Genomic DNA, 24,961 nt, shown 5'->3' with positions numbered 1-24,961 from the left:
GAATCCATTACATCTAATGGACTGGGGAGATGGCCATGAATCCATTACATCTAATGGACTGGGGAGATGGCCATGAATCCATTACATCTAATGGTCTGGGGAGATGGCCATGAATCCATTATATCTAATGGGCTGGGAGATGGCCATGAATCCATTAAATCCAACGGGATCCAGGGGTCTGTAAGGGGGAGAGGTTAGCAACAGATCCACAGCCTCCGCCATTCTAACAGGGCAGCAGGTCAGTCAGAGTATTCCACACCTCAGCAGTGAATCTAAAGATACAGGTTGTTGAAAACCGACGAGTTAACGCTGCAATGACATGGTTCTAATACAAGTCTATTGGAAGGGCAGGTCTGGGACAGATTGTGGCTGGAGGAAAGTCCATCTGCATAGGAGCATCTACTCTGGCAGCCCAGTTATTGGCAAAGTATCTGATCTGATTGGTCAAAAGACCAAATAGTGGCGAAAGGATCAGAATTGTGCTACCTGTGTAAACCAGCCTCACTCAAATGTGTGTAATGTGTATGTGTTATGTTTATCCTTCTACTGTGAGCCAAAGTGCCAAATACACATTTCCATTCCTGTGTAAACAATGGACAAGTCTATCAGCTAGCATGCTAGTATACACCCATATAGTCCCAGTCATTGCGCTAACGCTAGTTAGCATTGACTCCCTCTTAACTTCCTTCATGCAGAGACACAGAGACGTAAAAATAGTATCCACAAGTTCACCTGACTCTGGGGAATTAGATAAAGGGCCTCAAATCCCCACGTATCCCTTTGACATGTAAATGTCTATAACCTCTCTGGGGTAGGGGGCAGTGTTTTGACATCCGGATGAAAAGCCCAAAGTAAACTGCCTGTTACTCAGGCCCAGAAGCTAGGATATGCATATAATTGGTAGATCTGGATGGAAAATACTCTACAGTTTCTAAATCTGTTAAGATAATGTCTGTACGTATAACAGAACTGGCAGGCGAAACCCCGAGGACAAACCATCCAGGGGATTTTTTGTTGTTGAGGTAATAGGATATTCCAATGGTTTTCTTTGGGACTCCCTTTTTTTATTAGGAACCTGGTTGCAGTTCCTATGACTTCCACTAGATGTCAGCAGTCTTTAGAAATTGTTCAATGTTTTTCTTTTGAGAAATGAAGAAGTGGTGCTATTCATCGTTCAAGTGTCACTCCAGGTGGACTCTACTGTTTTGATGCGCGTGAACAGGAGTGCGCTTCACGTTGTTTTTATCCGGTATTAGAAACAGTTTATTCCGTCTTAAATTTGATTGATTAGTTACGTTTTAGGATACATAAATTTGGATTAGGAACGTTGTTTGAAATGTTTGGACCAAGTTTACAGGTAACTTATTATATACTTTGTAGGCATGTTGGGTGAGTTGGAACCGGTGTATTTATGTATCAAACGAACCAAATAAATGGACATTTTGGGAATATAATGAAGGACTTTATCAAACAACAGGACCATTTGTGATGTTTCTGGGACATTTTGGAGTGCCAACAGAAGAAGATCTTCAAAGGTAAGGCATTAATTATATCGCTATTTCTGACTTTTGTGGTGCACCTGCCTGGTTGAAATACGATTGTCATGTGTTTGTATCCTGGGCGTTGTCCTCAGATAAACGCATGGTTTGCTTTCGCCGTAAAGCCTTTTTGAAATCTGACACAGCGGCTGAATTAACAAGAAGTTAAGCTTTATTTTGATGTATAACACATATATTTTGAAGAATGTTAAATATTTGAATTGAGTATTTTTGACGCTAGCGTCCCACCTACCCTAGAGAGGATAACAACATTCACTCGCCAGGCACCTGTTACAGGAGGAGAGAGACATGTTGTTGTTTATCTCTATTTATGTCTTACAGGGCCATCGTGTTTATCTGTCACTGTCTCTGGTCACAGGCAGCAGCATCTTACCAAAGGTCTGACCTGGTTGCCACGACAACACGCTCCAAACCAATAAACCATGGAAACCAGGAAGAGTTCAAGCCAATCTACAGCCGCCCCCGTGTGATTGGCAGATTTACAAGGCCATATCATTGGCCAGCTAAATCAAGCTCTCTGGAATGGGAGAGGTTTTTACTAGCCCGTTCTTTCCGCCTGGTTTGGGCTCTCAAATGAAAATGATTTACAATACTGTTGATAGATTGATTGGTCAGCAGTAAAAAGGCTCTGATCAAGCACTATTGGTTCTCTCTCTCTGTGTTTAATCTCGGTCTGAAAGCAGCACCATGCAGAGCAGCAGAAGTTATCTTTGTCTGAAAGCAGCATTATATAGGGTAGCAGAAGTTATCTTTGTCTAAAAGCAGCATTATATAGGGTAGCAGAGGTTATCTTTGTCTGAACGAAGCATTATACAGGGCAGCAGAGGTTATCTTTGTCTGAAAGCAGCACCATGCAGGGCAGCAGAAGTTATCTTTGTCTAAAAGCAGCATTATATAGGGCAGCAGAAGTTATCTTTGTCTGAAAGCAGCATTATATAGGGTAGCAGAAGTTATCTTTGTCTAAAAGCAGCATTATATAGGGTAGCAGAGGTTATCTTTGTCTGAAAGCAGCATTATATAGGGTAGCAGAGGTTATCTTTGTCTGAAAGCAGCATTATATAGAGCAGCAGAGGTTATCTTTGTCTGAAAGCAGCATTATATAGGGCAGCAGAAGTTATCTTTGTCTGAAAGCAGCATTATATAGGGCAGCAGAAGTTATCTTTGTCTGAAAGCAGCATTATACAGGGCAGCAGAAGTTATCTTTGTCTGAAAGCAGCATTATATAGGGCAGCAGAAGTTATCTTTGTCTGAAAGCAGCATTATATAGGGCAGCAGAGGTTATCTTTGTCTGAAAGCAGCATTATATAGGGCAGCAGAGGTTATCTTTGTCTGAACGAAGCATTATACAGGGCAGCAGAAGTTATCTTTGTCTGAAAGCAGCATTATATAGGGCAGCAGAGGTTATCTTTGTCTGAACGAAGCATTATATAGGGCAGCAGAAGTTATCTTTGTCTGAAAGCAGCATTATACAGGGCAGCAGAGGTTATCTTTGTCTGAAAGCAGCATTATATAGGGCAGCAGAGGTTATCTTTGTCTGAAAGCAGCATTATATAGGGCAGCAGAGGTTATCTTTGTCTGAAAGCAGCATTATATAGAGCAGCAGAAGTTCTCACCAGACATTATACACTAGCCTGACTCACCAGACATTATACACTAGCCTGACTCACCAGACATTATACACTAGCCTGACTCACCAGACATTATACACTAGCCTGACTCACCAGACATTATACACTAGCCTGACACACCAGACATTATAGCCTGACACACCAGATATTATACACTATCCTGACTCACCAGACATTATACACTAGCCTGACTGACCAGACATTATACACTAGCCTGACTCACCAGACATTATACACTAGCCTGACTCACCAGACATTATACACTAGCCTGACTCACCAGACATTATAGCCTGACACACCAGATATTATACACTATCCTGACTCACCAGACATTATAGCCTGACTCACCAGACATTATAGCCTGACTCACCAGACATTATACACTAGCCTGACTCACCAGACATTATAGCCTGACTCACCAGACATTATACACTAGCCTGACTCACCAGACATTATACACTAGCCTGACTCACCAGACATTATACACTAGCCTGACTCACCAGACATTATACACTAGCCTGACTCACCAGACATTATACACTAGCCTGACTCACCAGACATTATACACTAGCCTGACTCACCAGACATTATACACTAGCCTGACATACCAGACATTATACACTAGCCTGACTCACCAGACATTATACACTAGCCTGACTCACCAGACATTATACACTAGCCTGACTCACCAGACATTATACACTAGCCTGACACACCAGACATTATAGCCTGACACACCAGATATTATACACTATCCTGACTCACCAGACATTATACACTAGCCTGACACACCAGACATTATACACTAGCCTGACTCACCAGACATTATAGCCTGACTCACCAGACATTATACACTATCCTGACTCACCAGACATTATACACTAGCCTGACTGACCAGACATTATACACTAGCCTGACTGACCAGACATTATACACTAGCCTGACTCACCAGACATTATACACTAGCCTGACTCACCAGACATTATACACTAGCCTGACTGACCAGACATTATACACTAGCCTGACTGACCAGACATTATACACTAGCCTGACTCACCAGACATTATACACTAGCCTGACTCACCAGACATTATAGCCTGACTCACCAGACATTATACACTATCCTGACTCACCAGACATTATACACTAGCCTGACACACCAGACATTATAGCCTGACACACCAGATATTATACACTATCCTGACTCACCAGACATTATACACTAGCCTGACTGACCAGACATTATACACTAGCCTGACTCACCAGACATTATACACTAGCCTGACTCACCAGACATTATACACTAGCCTGACTCACCAGACATTATAGCCTGACACACCAGATATTATACACTATCCTGACTCACCAGACATTATAGCCTGACTCACCAGACATTATAGCCTGACTCACCAGACATTATACACTAGCCTGACTCACCAGACATTATAGCCTGACTCACCAGACATTATACACTAGCCTGACTCACCAGACATTATACACTAGCCTGACTCACCAGACATTATACACTAGCCTGACTCACCAGACATTATACACTAGCCTGACTCACCAGACATTATACACTAGCCTGACTCACCAGACATTATACACTAGCCTGACTCACCAGACATTATACACTAGCCTGACACACCAGACATTATAGCCTGACACACCAGATATTATACACTATCCTGACTCACCAGACATTATACACTAGCCTGACTGACCAGACATTATACACTAGCCTGACTCACCAGACATTATACACTAGCCTGACTCACCAGACATTATACACTAGCCTGACTCACCAGACATTATAGCCTGACACACCAGATATTATACACTATCCTGACTCACCAGACATTATAGCCTGACTCACCAGACATTATAGCCTGACTCACCAGACATTATACACTAGCCTGACTCACCAGACATTATAGCCTGACTCACCAGACATTATACACTAGCCTGACTCACCAGACATTATACACTAGCCTGACTCACCAGACATTATACACTAGCCTGACTCACCAGACATTATAGCCTGACTCACCAGACATTATACACTATCCTGACTCACCAGACATTATACACTAGCCTGACTGACCAGACATTATACACTAGCCTGACTGACCAGACATTATACACTAGCCTGACTCACCAGACATTATACACTAGCCTGACTCACCAGACATTATAGCCTGACTCACCAGACATTATACACTAGCCTGACTCACCAGACATTATACACTAGCCTGACTCACCAGACATTATACACTAGCCTGACTCACCAGACATTATACACTAGCCTGACTCACCAGACATTATAGCCTGACTCACCAGACATTATACACTAGCCTGACTCACCAGACATTATACACTAGCCTGACTCACCAGACATTATAGCCTGACACACCAGATATTATACACTATCCTGACTCACCAGACATTATACACTAGCCTGACTGACCAGACATTATACACTAGCCTGACTCACCAGACATTATACACTAGCCTGACTCACCAGACATTATACACTAGCCTGACTCACCAGACATTATAGCCTGACACACCAGATATTATACACTATCCTGACTCACCAGACATTATAGCCTGACTCACCAGACATTATAGCCTGACTCACCAGACATTATACACTAGCCTGACTCACCAGACATTATAGCCTGACTCACCAGACATTATACACTAGCCTGACTCACCAGACATTATACACTAGCCTGACTCACCAGACATTATACACTAGCCTGACTCACCAGACATTATAGCCTGACTCACCAGACATTATACACTATCCTGACTCACCAGACATTATACACTAGCCTGACTGACCAGACATTATACACTAGCCTGACTGACCAGACATTATACACTAGCCTGACTCACCAGACATTATACACTAGCCTGACTCACCAGACATTATAGCCTGACTCACCAGACATTATACACTAGCCTGACTCACCAGACATTATACACTAGCCTGACTCACCAGACATTATACACTAGCCTGACTCACCAGACATTATACACTAGCCTGACTCACCAGACATTATAGCCTGACTCACCAGACATTATACACTAGCCTGACTGACCAGACATTATACACTAGCCTGACTCACCAGACATTATAGCCTGACTCACCAGACATTATACACTAGCCTGACACACCAGACATTATACACTAGCCTGACTCACCAGACATTATACACTAGCCTGACTCACCAGACATTATACACTAGCCTGACTCACCAGACATTATACACTAGCCTGACTCACCAGACATTATACACTAGCCTGACTCACCAGACATTATACACTAGCCTGACACACCAGACATTATACACTAGCCTGACTCACCAGACATTATACACTAGCCTGACTCACCAGACATTATAGCCTGACTCACCAGACATTATAGCCTGACTCACCAGACATTATACACTAGCCTGACTCACCAGACATTATACACTAGCCTGACTCACCAGACATTATACACTAGCCTGACTCACCAGACATTATACACTAGCCTGACTGACCAGACATTATACACTAGCCTGACTGACCAGACATTATACACTAGCCTGACTCACCAGACATTATACACTAGCCTGACTGACCAGACATTATACACTAGCCTGACTCACCAGACATTATACACTAGCCTGACTGACCAGACATTATACACTAGCCTGACTGACCAGACATTATACACTAGCCTGACTCACCAGACATTATACACTAGCCTGACTCACCAGACATTATACACTAGCCTGACTCACCAGACATTATACACTAGCCTGACTCACCAGACATTATACACTAGCCTGACTGACCAGACATTATACACTAGCCTGACTGACCAGACATTATACACTAGCCTGACTCACCAGACATTATACACTAGCCTGACTCACCAGACATTATACACTAGCCTGACTCACCAGACATTATACACTAGCCTGACTCACCAGACATTATACACTAGCCTGACACACCAGACATTATAGCCTGACACACCAGATATTATACACTATCCTGACTCACCAGACATTATACACTAGCCTGACTGACCAGACATTATACACTAGCCTGACTCACCAGACATTATACACTAGCCTGACTCACCAGACATTATACACTAGCCTGACTCACCAGACATTATAGCCTGACACACCAGATATTATACACTATCCTGACTCACCAGACATTATAGCCTGACTCACCAGACATTATAGCCTGACTCACCAGACATTATACACTAGCCTGACTCACCAGACATTATAGCCTGACTCACCAGACATTATACACTAGCCTGACTCACCAGACATTATACACTAGCCTGACTCACCAGACATTATACACTAGCCTGACTCACCAGACATTATAGCCTGACTCACCAGACATTATACACTATCCTGACTCACCAGACATTATACACTAGCCTGACTGACCAGACATTATACACTAGCCTGACTGACCAGACATTATACACTAGCCTGACTCACCAGACATTATACACTAGCCTGACTCACCAGACATTATAGCCTGACTCACCAGACATTATACACTAGCCTGACTCACCAGACATTATACACTAGCCTGACTCACCAGACATTATACACTAGCCTGACTCACCAGACATTATACACTAGCCTGACTCACCAGACATTATAGCCTGACTCACCAGACATTATACACTAGCCTGACTGACCAGACATTATACACTAGCCTGACTCACCAGACATTATAGCCTGACTCACCAGACATTATACACTAGCCTGACACACCAGACATTATACACTAGCCTGACTCACCAGACATTATACACTAGCCTGACTCACCAGACATTATACACTAGCCTGACTCACCAGACATTATACACTAGCCTGACTCACCAGACATTATACACTAGCCTGACTCACCAGACATTATACACTAGCCTGACACACCAGACATTATACACTAGCCTGACTCACCAGACATTATACACTAGCCTGACTCACCAGACATTATAGCCTGACTCACCAGACATTATAGCCTGACTCACCAGACATTATACACTAGCCTGACTCACCAGACATTATACACTAGCCTGACTCACCAGACATTATACACTAGCCTGACTCACCAGACATTATACACTAGCCTGACTGACCAGACATTATACACTAGCCTGACTGACCAGACATTATACACTAGCCTGACTCACCAGACATTATACACTAGCCTGACTGACCAGACATTATACACTAGCCTGACTCACCAGACATTATACACTAGCCTGACTGACCAGACATTATACACTAGCCTGACTGACCAGACATTATACACTAGCCTGACTCACCAGACATTATACACTAGCCTGACTCACCAGACATTATACACTAGCCTGACTGACCAGACATTATACACTAGCCTGACTCACCAGACATTATACACTAGCCTGACTCACCAGACATTATAGCCTGACTCACCAGACATTATACACTAGCCTGACTCACCAGACATTATACACTAGCCTGACTCACCAGACATTATACACTAGCCTGACTCACCAGACAGTATACACTAGCCTGACTCACCAGACATTATACACTAGCCTGACTCACCAGACATTATACACTAGCCTGACACACCAGACATTATACACTAGCCTGACTCACCAGACATTATACACTAGCCTGACTCACCAGACATTATACACTAGCCTGACTGACCAGACATTATACACTAGCCTGACTCACCAGACATTATACACTAGCCTGACTCACCAGACATTATACACTAGCCTGACTCACCAGACATTATACACTAGCCTGACTCACCAGACATTATAGCCTGACTCACCAGACATTATAGCCTGACTCACCAGACATTATACACTAGCCTGACTCACCAGACATTATAGCCTGACTCACCAGACATTATACACTAGCCTGACTCACCAGACATTATACACTAGCCTGACTCACCAGACATTATACACTAGCCTGACTCACCAGACATTATACACTAGCCTGACACACCAGACATTATAGCCTGACACACCAGATATTATACACTATCCTGACTCACCAGACATTATACACTAGCCTGACTGACCAGACATTATACACTAGCCTGACTCACCAGACATTATACACTAGCCTGACTCACCAGACATTATACACTAGCCTGACTCACCAGACATTATAGCCTGACACACCAGATATTATACACTATCCTGACTCACCAGACATTATAGCCTGACTCACCAGACATTATAGCCTGACTCACCAGACATTATACACTAGCCTGACTCACCAGACATTATAGCCTGACTCACCAGACATTATAGCCTGACTCACCAGACATTATACACTAGCCTGACTCACCAGACATTATAGCCTGACTCACCAGACATTATACACTAGCCTGACTCACCAGACATTATACACTAGCCTGACTCACCAGACATTATACACTAGCCTGACTCACCAGACATTATACACTAGCCTGACACACCAGACATTATAGCCTGACACACCAGATATTATACACTATCCTGACTCACCAGACATTATACACTAGCCTGACTGACCAGACATTATACACTAGCCTGACTCACCAGACATTATACACTAGCCTGACTCACCAGACATTATACACTAGCCTGACTCACCAGACATTATAGCCTGACACACCAGATATTATACACTATCCTGACTCACCAGACATTATAGCCTGACTCACCAGACATTATAGCCTGACTCACCAGACATTATACACTAGCCTGACTCACCAGACATTATAGCCTGACTCACCAGACATTATACACTAGCCTGACTCACCAGACATTATACACTAGCCTGACTCACCAGACATTATACACTAGCCTGACTCACCAGACATTATAGCCTGACTCACCAGACATTATACACTATCCTGACTCACCAGACATTATACACTAGCCTGACTGACCAGACATTATACACTAGCCTGACTGACCAGACATTATACACTAGCCTGACTCACCAGACATTATACACTAGCCTGACTCACCAGACATTATAGCCTGACTCACCAGACATTATACACTAGCCTGACTCACCAGACATTATACACTAGCCTGACTCACCAGACATTATACACTAGCCTGACTCACCAGACATTATACACTAGCCTGACTCACCAGACATTATAGCCTGACTCACCAGACATTATACACTAGCCTGACTGACCAGACCAGACAGCCTGACTCACCAGACATTATAGCCTGACTCACCAGACATTATACACTAGCCTGACACACCAGACATTATACACTAGCCTGACTCACCAGACATTATACACTAGCCTGACTCACCAGACATTATACACTAGCCTGACTCACCAGACATTATACACTAGCCTGACTCACCAGACATTATACACTAGCCTGACTCACCAGACATTATACACTAGCCTGACACACCAGACATTATACACTAGCCTGACTCACCAGACATTATACACTAGCCTGACTCACCAGACATTATAGCCTGACTCACCAGACATTATAGCCTGACTCACCAGACATTATACTGACTCACCAGACATTATACACTAGCCTGACTCACCAGACATTATACACTAGCCTGACTCACCAGACATTATACACTAGCCTGACTGACCAGACATTATACACTAGCCTGACTGACCAGACATTATACACTAGCCTGACTCACCAGACATTATACACTAGCCTGACTGACCAGACATTATACACTAGCCTGACTCACCAGACATTATACACTAGCCTGACTCACCAGACATTATACACTAGCCTGACTGACCAGACATTATACACTAGCCTGACTCACCAGACATTATACACTAGCCTGACTCACCAGACATTATACACTAGCCTGACTGACCAGACATTATACACTAGCCTGACTCACCAGACATTATACACTAGCCTGACTCACCAGACATTATAGCCTGACTCACCAGACATTATACACTAGCCTGACTCACCAGACATTATACACTAGCCTGACTCACCAGACATTATACACTAGCCTGACTCACCAGACATTATACACTAGCCTGACTCACCAGACATTATACACTAGCCTGACTCACCAGACATTATACACTAGCCTGACACACCAGACATTATACACTAGCCTGACACACCAGACATTATACACTAGCCTGACTCACCAGACAGTATACACTAGCCTGACTCACCAGACATTATACACTAGCCTGACTCACCAGACATTATACACTAGCCTGACACACCAGACATTATACACTAGCCTGACTCACCAGACATTATACACTAGCCTGACTCACCAGACATTATACACTAGCCTGACTGACCAGACATTATACACTAGCCTGACTCACCAGACATTATACACTAGCCTGACTCACCAGACATTATACACTAGCCTGACTCACCAGACATTATAGCCTGACTCACCAGACATTATAGCCTGACTCACCAGACATTATACACTAGCCTGACTCACCAGACATTATAGCCTGACTCACCAGACATTATACACTAGCCTGACTCACCAGACATTATACACTAGCCTGACACACCAGACATTATACACTAGCCTGACTCACCAGACAGTATACACTAGCCTGACTCACCAGACATTATACACTAGCCTGACACACCAGACATTATACACTAGCCTGACACACCAGACATTATAGCCTGACACACCAGACATTATACACTAGCCTGACTCACCAGACATTATACACTAGCCTGACTCACCAGACATTATACACTAGCCTGACACACCAGACATTATACACTAGCCTGACTCACCAGACAGTATACACTAGCCTGACTCACCAGACATTATACACTAGCCTGACTCACCAGACATTATAGCCTGACACACCAGACATTATACACTAGCCTGACTCACCAGACAGTATACACTAGCCTGACTCACCAGACATTATACACTAGCCTGACTAACCAGACATTATACACTAGCCTGACTCACCAGACATTATACACTAGCCTGACTCACCAGACATTATACACTAGCCTGACTCACCAGACATTATACACTAGCCTGACACACCAGACATTATACACTAGCCTGACTCACCAGACATTATACACTAGCCTGACTCACCAGACAGTATACACTAGCCTGACACACCAGACATTATACACTAGCCTGACACACCAGACATTATACACTAGCCTGACTCACCAGACAGTATACACTAGCCTGACTCACCAGACATTATACACTAGCCTGACACACCAGACATTATAGCCTGACTCACCAGACATTATACACTAGCCTGACTGACCAGACATTATAGCCTGACACACCAGATATTATACACTAGCCTGACTCACCAGACATTATAGCCTGACTCAGCAGACATTATAGCCTGACTCACCAGACATTATAGCCTGACACACCAGACATTATAGCCTGACTCACCAGACATTATAGCCTGACTCACCAGACATTATACACTAGCCTGACTCACCAGACATTATAGCCTGACTCACCAGACATTATAGCCTGACTCACCAGACAGTATACACTAGCCTGACTCACCAGACATTATACACTAGCCTGACACACCAGACATTATACACTAGCCTGACTCACCAGACAGTATACACTAGCCTGACTCACCAGACATTATACACTAGCCTGACTCACCAGACATTATACACTAGCCTGACTGACCAGACATTATACACTAGCCTGACTCACCAGACATTATACACTAGCCTGACTGACCAGACATTATACACTAGCCTGACTCACCAGACATTATAGCCTGACTCACCAGACATTATAGCCTGACTCACCAGACAGTATACACTAGCCTGACTCACCAGACATTATACACTAGCCTGACTCACCAGACATTATACACTAGCCTGACTGACCAGACATTATACACTAGCCTGACTCACCAGACATTATACACTAGCCTGACTGACCAGACATTATACACTAGCCTGACTCACCAGACATTATAGCCTGACTCACCAGACATTATACACTAGCCTGACTAGACATTATACACTGACTGACCAGACATTATACACTAGCCTGACTGACCAGACATTATACACTAGCCTGACTCACCAGACATTATACACTAGCCTGACTCACCAGACATTATACACTAGCCTGACTGACCAGACATTATACACTAGCCTGACTCACCAGACATTATACACTAGCCTGACTCACCAGACATTATACACTAGCCTGACTGACCAGACATTATACACTAGCCTGACTGACCAGACATTATACACTAGCCTGACACACCAGACATTATACACTAGCCTGACTCACCAGACATTATACACTAGCCTGACTCACCAGACATTATACACTAGCCTGACTCACCAGACATTATACACTAGCCTGACTCACCAGACATTATACACTAGCCTGACTCACCAGACATTATACACTAGCCTGACTCACCAGACATTATACACTCACCAGACATTATACCTGACTCAGCCATGACTCACCAGACATTATAGCCTGACTCACCAGACATTATACACCAGACATAGCCTGACTCACCAGACATTATACACTAGCCTGACTCACCAGACATTATACACTAGCCTGACTCACCAGACATTATACACTAGCCTGACTCACCAGACATTATACACTAGCCTGACTCACCAGACATTATACACTAGCCTGACTCACCAGACATTATACACTAGCCTGACTCACCAGACATTATACACTAGCCTGACTCACCAGACATTATACACTAGCCTGACTCACCAGACATTATACACTAGCCTGACTCACCAGACATTATACACTAGCCTGACTCACCAGACATTATACACTAGCCTGACTCACCAGACATTATACACTAGCCTGACTCACCAGACATTATACACTAGCCTGACTCACCAGACATTATACACTAGCCTGACTCACCAGACATTATACACCCTGACTCACCAGACATTATAGCCTGACTCACCAGACATTATAGCCTGACTCACCAGACATTATAGCCTGACTCACCAGACATTATAGCCTGACTCACCAGACATTATACACCAGACATTAGCCTGACTCACCAGACATTATACACTAGCCTGACTCACCAGACATTATACACTAGCCTGACTCACCAGACATTATACACTAGCCTGACTGACCAGACATTATACACTAGCCTGACTGACCAGACATTATACACTAGCCTGACTCACCAGACATTATACACTAGCCTGACTGACCAGACATTATACACTAGCCTGACTCACCAGACATTATACACTAGCCTGACTCACCAGACATTATACACTAGCCTGACTGACCAGACATTATACACTAGCCTGACTCACCAGACATTATACACTAGCCTGACTCACCAGACATTATACACTAGCCTGACTCACCAGACATTATACACTAGCCTGACTCACCAGACATTATACACTAGCCTGACTCACCAGACATTATACACTAGCCTGACTCACCAGACATTATAGCCTGACTCACCAGACATTATACACTAGCCTGACTCACCAGACATTATACACTAGCCTGACTCACCAGACATTATACACTAGCCTGACTCACCAGACATTATACACTAGCCTGACTCACCAGACATTATACACTAGCCTGACTCACCAGACATTATACACTAGCCTGACACACCAGACATTATACACTAGCCTGACACACCAGACATTATACACTAGCCTGACTCACCAGACATTATACACTAGCCTGACTCACCAGACATTATACACTAGCCTGACTCACCAGACATTATACACTAGCCTGACACACCAGACATTATACACTAGCCTGACTCACCAGACATTATACACTAGCCTGACTCACCAGACATTATACACTAGCCTGACTGACCAGACATTATACACTAGCCTGACTCACCAGACATTATACACTAGCCTGACTCACCAGACATTATACACTAGCCTGACTCACCAGACATTATAGCCTGACTCACCAGACATTATAGCCTGACTCACCAGACATTATACACTAGCCTGACTCACCAGACATTATAGCCTGACTCACCAGACATTATACACTAGCCTGACTCACCAGACATTATACACTAGCCTGACTCACCAGACATTATACACTAGCCTGACTCACCAGACATTATACACTAGCCTGACACACCAGACATTATAGCCTGACACACCAGATATTATACACTATCCTGACTCACCAGACATTATACACTAGCCTGACTGACCAGACATTATACACTAGCCTGACTCACCAGACATTATACACTAGCCTGACTCACCAGACATTATACACTAGCCTGACTCACCAGACATTATAGCCTGACACACCAGATATTATACACTATCCTGACTCACCAGACATTATAGCCTGACTCACCAGACATTATAGCCTGACTCACCAGACATTATACACTAGCCTGACTCACCAGACATTATAGCCTGACTCACCAGACATTATACACTAGCCTGACTCACCAGACATTATACACTAGCCTGACTCACCAGACATTATACACTAGCCTGACTCACCAGACATTATAGCCTGACTCACCAGACATTATACACTATCCTGACTCACCAGACATTATACACTAGCCTGACTGACCAGACATTATACACTAGCCTGACTGACCAGACATTATACACTAGCCTGACTCACCAGACATTATACACTAGCCTGACTCACCAGACATTATAGCCTGACTCACCAGACATTATACACTAGCCTGACTCACCAGACATTATACACTAGCCTGACTCACCAGACATTATACACTAGCCTGACTCACCAGACATTATACACTAGCCTGACTCACCAGACATTATAGCCTGACTCACCAGACATTATACACTAGCCTGACTGACCAGACATTATACACTAGCCTGACTCACCAGACATTATAGCCTGACTCACCAGACATTATACACTAGCCTGACACACCACTCACCAGACATTATACACTAGCCTGACTCACCAGACATTATACACTAGCCTGACTCACCAGACATTATACACTAGCCTGACTCACCAGACATTATACACTAGCCTGACTCACCAGACATTATACACTAGCCTGACTCACCAGACATTATACACTAGCCTGACTCACCAGACATTATACACTAGCCTGACTCACCAGACATTATAGCCTGACACACCAGATATTATACACTATCCTGACTCACCAGACATTATAGCCTGACTCACCAGACATTATAGCCTGACTCACCAGACATTATACACTAGCCTGACTCACCAGACATTATAGCCTGACTCACCAGACATTATACACTAGCCTGACTCACCAGACATTATACACTAGCCTGACTCACCAGACATTATACACTAGCCTGACTCACCAGACATTATAGCCTGACTCACCAGACATTATACACTATCCTGACTCACCAGACATTATACACTAGCCTGACTGACCAGACATTATACACTAGCCTGACTGACCAGACATTATACACTAGCCTGACTCACCAGACATTATACACTAGCCTGACTCACCAGACATTATAGCCTGACTCACCAGACATTATACACTAGCCTGACTCACCAGACATTATACACTAGCCTGACTCACCAGACATTATACACTAGCCTCACCAGACATTATACACTAGCACTGAGACATTATACACTAGCCTGACTCACCAGACATTATAGCCTGACTCACCAGACATTATACACTAGCCTGACTGACCAGACATTATACACTAGCCTGACTCACCAGACATTATAGCCTGACTCACCAGACATTATACACTAGCCTGACTCACCAGACATTATACACTAGCCTGACTCACCAGACATTATACACTAGCCTGACTCACCAGACATTATACACTAGCCTGACTCACCAGACATTATACACTAGCCTGACTCACCAGACATTATACACTAGCCTGACTCACCAGACATTATACACTAGCCTGACTCACCAGACATTATACACTAGCCTGACTCACCAGACATTATACACTAGCCTGACTCACCAGACATTATACACTAGCCTGACTCACCAGACATTATACACTAGCCTGACTCACCAGACATTATACACTAGCCTGACACACCAGACATTATACACTAGCCTGACTCACCAGACATTATACACTAGCCTGACTCACCAGACATTATACACTAGCCTGACTCACCAGACATTATACACTAGCCTGACTCACCAGACATTATACACTAGCCTGACTCACCAGACATTATACACTAGCCTGACTCACCAGACATTATACACTAGCCTGACTCACCAGACATTATACACTAGCCTGACTCACCAGACATTATACACTAGCCTGACTCACCAGACATTATAGCCTGACTCACCAGACATTATAGCCTGACTCACCAGACATTATACACTAGCCTGACTCACCAGACATTATACACTAGCCTGACTCACCAGACATTATACACTAGCCTGACTCACCAGACATTATACACTAGCCTGACTGACCAGACATTATACACTAGCCTGACTGACCAGACATTATACACTAGCCTGACTCACCAGACATTATACACTAGCCTGACTGACCAGACATTATACACTAGCCTGACTCACCAGACATTATACACTAGCCTGACTGACCAGACATTATACACTAGCCTGACTGACCAGACATTATACACTAGCCTGACTCACCAGACATTATACACTAGCCTGACTCACCAGACATTATACACTAGCCTGACTGACCAGACATTATACACTAGCCTGACTCACCAGACATTATACACTAGCCTGACTCACCAGACATTATAGCCTGACTCACCAGACATTATACACTAGCCTGACTCACCAGACATTATACACTAGCCTGACTCACCAGACATTATACACTAGCCTGACTCACCAGACATTATACACTAGCCTGACTCACCAGACATTATACAGCCTGACTCACCAGACATTATACACTAGCCTGACACACCAGACATTATACACTAGCCTGACACACCAGACATTATACACTAGCCTGACTCACCAGACAGTATACACTAGCCTGACTCACCAGACATTATACACTAGCCTGACTCACCAGACATTATACACTAGCCTGACACACCAGACATTATACACTAGCCTGACTCACCAGACATTATACACTAGCCTGACTCACCAGACATTATACACTAGCCTGACTGACCAGACATTATACACTAGCCTGACTCACCAGACATTATACACTAGCCTGACTCACCAGACATTATACACTAGCCTGACTCACCAGACATTATAGCCTGACTCACCAGACATTATAGCCTGACTCACCAGACATTATACACTAGCCTGACTCACCAGACATTATAGCCTGACTCACCAGACATTATACACTAGCCTGACTCACCAGACATTATACACTAGCCTGACACACCAGACATTATACACTAGCCTGACTCACCAGACAGTATACACTAGCCTGACTCACCAGACATTATACACTAGCCTGACACACCAGACATTATACACTAGCCTGACACACCAGACATTATAGCCTGACACACCAGACATTATACACTAGCCTGACTCACCAGACATTATACACTAGCCTGACTCACCAGACATTATACACTAGCCTGACACACCAGACATTATACACTAGCCTGACTCACCAGACAGTATACACTAGCCTGACTCACCAGACATTATACACTAGCCTGACTCACCAGACATTATAGCCTGACACACCAGACATTATACACTAGCCTGACTCACCAGACAGTATACACTAGCCTGACTCACCAGACATTATACACTAGCCTGACTAACCAGACATTATACACTAGCCTGACTCACCAGACATTATACACTAGCCTGACTCACCAGACATTATACACTAGCCTGACTCACCAGACATTATACACTAGCCTGACACACCAGACATTATACACTAGCCTGACTCACCAGACATTATACACTAGCCTGACTCACCAGACAGTATACACTAGCCTGACACACCAGACATTATACACTAGCCTGACACACCAGACATTATACACTAGCCTGACTCACCAGACAGTATACACTAGCCTGACTCACCAGACATTATACACTAGCCTGACACACCAGACATTATAGCCTGACTCACCAGACATTATACACTAGCCTGACTGACCAGACATTATAGCCTGACACACCAGATATTATACACTAGCCTGACTCACCAGACATTATAGCCTGACTCAGCAGACATTATAGCCTGACTCACCAGACATTATAGCCTGACACACCAGACATTATAGCCTGACTCACCAGACATTATAGCCTGACTCACCAGACATTATACACTAGCCTGACTCACCAGACATTATAGCCTGACTCACCAGACATTATAGCCTGACTCACCAGACAGTATACACTAGCCTGACTCACCAGACATTATACACTAGCCTGACACACCAGACATTATACACTAGCCTGACTCACCAGACAGTATACACTAGCCTGACTCACCAGACATTATACACTAGCCTGACTCACCAGACATTATACACTAGCCTGACTGACCAGACATTATACACTAGCCTGACTCACCAGACATTATACACTAGCCTGACTGACCAGACATTATACACTAGCCTGACTCACCAGACATTATAGCCTGACTCACCAGACATTATAGCCTGACTCACCAGACATTATAGCCTGACTCACCAGACAGTATACACTAGCCTGACTCACCAGACATTATACACTAGCCTGACTCACCAGACATTATACACTAGCCTGACTGACCAGACATTATACACTAGCCTGACTCACCAGACATTATACACTAGCCTGACTGACCAGACATTATACACTAGCCTGACTCACCAGACATTATAGCCTGACTCACCAGACATTATACACTAGCCTGACACACCAGACATTATACACTAGCCTGACTCACCAGACATTATACACTAGCCTGACTGACCAGACATTATACACTAGCCTGACTCACCAGACAGTATACACTAGCCTGACTCACCAGACATTATACACTAGCCTGACTCACCAGACATTATACACTAGCCTGACTGACCAGACATTATACACTAGCCTGACTCACCAGACATTATACACTAGCCTGACTGACCAGACATTATACACTAGCCTGACTCACCAGACATTATAGCCTGACTCACCAGACATTATACACTAGCCTGACACACCAGACATTATACACTAGCCTGACTCACCAGACATTATACACTAGCCTGACTGACCAGACATTATACACTAGCCTGACTCACCAGACATTATACACTAGCCTGACTCACCAGACATTATACACTAGCCTGACTGACCAGACATTATACACTAGCCTGACTCACCAGACATTATACACTAGCCTGACTCACCAGACATTATACACTAGCCTGACTGACCAGACATTATACACTAGCCTGACACACCAGACATTATACACTAGCCTGACACACCAGATATTATACACTAGCCTGACACACCAGACATTATACACTAGCCTGACTCACCAGACATTATACACTAGCCTGACTCACCAGACATTATACACTAGCCTGACTCACCAGACATTATACACTAGCCTGACTCACCAGACATTATACACTAGCCTGACTCACCAGACATTATACACTAGCCTGACTCACCAGACATTATAGCCTGACTCACCAGACATTATACACTAGCCTGACTCACCAGACATTATAGCCTGACTCACCAGACATTATACACTAGCCTGACTCACCAGACATTATACACTAGCCTGACACACCAGACATTATACACTAGCCTGACTGACCAGACATTATACACTAGCCTGACTCACCAGACATTATACACTAGCCTGACTCACCAGACATTATACACTAGCCTGACACACCAGACATTATACACTAGCCTGACTCACCAGACATTATACACTAGCCTGACACACCAGACATTATACACTAGCCTGACTCACCAGACCTCATCCATGACATCTTACCTTAGAAAGTCTGGAGCTTTAGAGATCATGTTCTCGAAGTCCGAGAAGGAGAGCTTGCTGTCCCCGTCGAGGTCAGCCTCCTCCATGGCCTTGCTACAGACCAGATTGACCTCTTCAGGGGTCAGCTCTCCTTTAGTCAGCCGGTTCAACGTCTTCTCCAGATCCTCCTTACACAGGAAGTTATCCACGTTAAAATCTGACACACAGGAAAGAGGAAGAGAGATTCAAAATGAGATGAAGAGATTAAAATGGGTGAAATGAAGAAATTCAAAACTTGTTTGAATGGCGCAGGACAGAACGGGTTGGATGCAGTTTGCTGATGGCCTATGTACCGCAAGAAATTCAAAAAGCCTCACTAAATAAGTTACTAAATAACTAAATAAGTAACTCAGTAAGCAAGATAAAACAGAGTAAGTATCAAATCAAATCAAATTTTATTTGTCACATACACATGGTTAGCAGATGTTAATGCGAGTGTAGCGAAATGCTTGTGCTTCTAGTTCCGACAATGCAGTAATAACCAACAAGTAATCTAACTAACAATTCCTAATCTACTGTCTTATACACAGTGTAAGGGGATAAAGAATATGTACATAAGGATATATGAATGAGTGATGGTACAGAGCAGCATAGGCAAGATACAGTAGATGGTATCGAGTACAGTATATACATATGAGATGAGTCAGAGTCCTAGTTGTCATCAGACAGACACACATACAGACACTCAGACAGACAGACAGACCTAAAGACAGACAGACAGACAGACAGACCTAAAGACAGACAGACAGACCTAAAGACAGACAGACAGACAGACACACAGACACTCAGACAGACAGACCTAAAGACAGACAGACAGACACTCAGACAGACAGACAGACAGACAGACACTCAGACAGACAGACCTAAAGACAGACAGACAGACAGACAGACACACAGACAGACAGACAGACAGACAGACAGACACAGACACTCAGACAGACAGACCTAAAGACAGACAGACACTCAGACAGACAGACCTAAAGACAGACAGACAGACACTCAGACAGACCTAAAGACCTAAAGACAGACAGACAGACAGACAGACAGACAGACAGACAGACCTAAAGACAGACAGACATACAGACACTCAGACAGACAGACAGATAAACACATTCTCATCAGTGACTCCATAGGAGACATACTAGTCTACTCAGTACTAACCAGTACTAACCAGTACTAACCATAGGAGACATACTAGTCTACTCAGTACTAACCAGTACTAACCATAGGAGACATACTAGTCTACACAGTACTAACCATAGGAGACATACTAGTCTACTCAGTACTAACCAGTACTAACCAGTACTAACCATAGGAGACATACTAGTCTACTCAGTACTAACCAGTACTAACCAGTACTAACCATAGGAGACATACTAGTCTACTCAGTACTAACCAGTACTAACCAGTACTAACCATAGGAGACATACTAGTCTACTCAGTACTAACCAGTACTAACCAGTACTAACCAGTACTAACCATAGGAGACATACTAGTCTACTCAGTACGAACCAGTACTAACCAGTACTAACTATATGAGACATACTAGTCTACACAGTACTAACCAGTACTAACCATAGGAGACATACTAGTCTACTCAGTACTAACCAGTACTAACCATAGGAGACATACTAGTCTACTCAGTACTAACCAGTACTAACCAGTACTAACCATAGGAGACATACTAGTCTACTCAGTACTAACCAGTACTAACCAGTACTAACCAGTACCAACCATAGGAGACATACTAGTCTACTCAGTACTAACCAGTACTAACCAGTACTAACCATAGGAGACATACTAGTCTACTCAGTACTAACCAGTACTAACCAGTACTAACAAGTACTAACCATAGGAGACTAACCATAGGAGACATACTAGTCTACTCAGTACTAACCAGTACTAACTATATGAGACATACTAGTCTACTCAGTACTAACCAGTACTAACCAGTACTAACCATAGGAGACATACTAGTCTACTCAGTACTAACCAGTACTAACCATAGGAGACATACTAGTCTACTCAGTACTAACCAGTACTAACCATAGGAGACATACTAGTCTACACAGTACTAACCAGTACTAACCATAGGAGACATACTAGTCTACTCAGTACTAACCAGTACTAACCAGTACTAACCATAGGAGACATACTAGTCTACTCAGTACTAACCAGTACTAACCATAGTAGTCTACTCAGTACTAACCAGTACTAACCAGTACTAACCAGTACTAACCATAGTAGTCTACTCAGTACTAACCAGTACTAACCAGTACTAACCATAGTAGTCTACTCAGTACTAACCAGTACTAACCAGTACTAACCATAGGAGACATACTAGTCTACACAGTACTAACCCGTACTAACCATAGGAGACATACTAGTCTACACAGACAGACCTAAAGACAGACAGACATACAGACACTCAGACAGACCTAAAGACAGACAGACACACAGACACTCAGACAGACAGAAAGACAGACAGACAGACACACAGACACTCAGACAGACAGACAGATAAACACATTCTCATCAGTGACTCCATAGGAGACATACTAGTCTACTCAGTACTAACCAGTACTAACCAGTACTAACCATAGGAGACATACTAGTCTACTCAGTACTAACCAGTACTAACCATAGGAGACATACTAGTCTACACAGTACTAACCATAGGAGACATACTAGTCTACTCAGTACTAACCAGTACTAACCAGTACTAACCATAGGAGACATACTAGTCTACTCAGTACTAACCAGTACTAACCAGTACTAACCATAGGAGACATACTAGTCTACTCAGTACTAACCAGTACTAACCAGTACTAACCATAGGAGACATACTAGTCTACTCAGTACTAACCAGTACTAACCAGTACTAACCAGTACTAACCATAGGAGACATACTAGTCTACTCAGTACGAACCAGTACTAACCAGTACTAACTATATGAGACATACTAGTCTACACAGTACTAACCAGTACTAACCATAGGAGACATACTAGTCTACTCAGTACTAACCAGTACTAACCATAGGAGACATACTAGTCTACTCAGTACTAACCAGTACTAACCAGTACTAACCATAGGAGACATACTAGTCTACTCAGTACTAACCAGTACTAACCAGTACTAACCAGTACCAACCATAGGAGACATACTAGTCTACTCAGTACTAACCAGTACTAACCAGTACTAACCATAGGAGACATACTAGTCTACTCAGTACTAACCAGTACTAACCAGTACTAACCAGTACTAACCATAGGAGACTAACCATAGGAGACATACTAGTCTACTCAGTACTAACCAGTACTAACTATATGAGACATACTAGTCTACTCAGTACTAACCAGTACTAACCAGTACTAACCATAGGAGACATACTAGTCTACTCAGTACTAACCAGTACTAACCATAGGAGACATACTAGTCTACTCAGTACTAACCAGTACTAACCATAGGAGACATACTAGTCTACACAGTACTAACCAGTACTAACCATAGGAGACATACTAGTCTACTCAGTACTAACCAGTACTAACCAGTACTAACCATAGGAGACATACTAGTCTACTCAGTACTAACCAGTACTAACCATAGTAGTCTACTCAGTACTAACCAGTACTAACCAGTACTAACCAGTACTAACCATAGTAGTCTACTCAGTACTAACCAGTACTAACCAGTACTAACC

The 24,961-nt window shown here is 43.5% G+C and overlaps 1 protein-coding gene across 1 annotated transcript in view; it reads right to left on the bottom strand.

Annotated features, from left to right (window-relative positions):
* Positions 1-24,961, bottom strand: part of LOC135532685 (calcium and integrin-binding family member 2-like) — a gene marked incomplete at its 5' end in the record, with an annotated part of 64,167 nt that overhangs the window by 25,513 nt on the left and 13,693 nt on the right. The window contains one exon of the mRNA XM_064960155.1: positions 21,222-21,417. Within this exon, the coding sequence (XP_064816227.1) occupies positions 21,222-21,417 (196 nt within the window). The remainder of the gene's footprint in view (positions 1-21,221; positions 21,418-24,961) is intronic.

This window comes from Oncorhynchus masou, unplaced genomic scaffold, assembly GCF_036934945.1.
Source record: "Oncorhynchus masou masou isolate Uvic2021 unplaced genomic scaffold, UVic_Omas_1.1 unplaced_scaffold_1984, whole genome shotgun sequence".
Lineage (NCBI taxonomy): Eukaryota > Metazoa > Chordata > Actinopteri > Salmoniformes > Salmonidae > Oncorhynchus > Oncorhynchus masou.
Note: the sequence above shows the minus strand (reverse complement) of the source record. Positions and strands in the feature narration are given on the sequence as shown.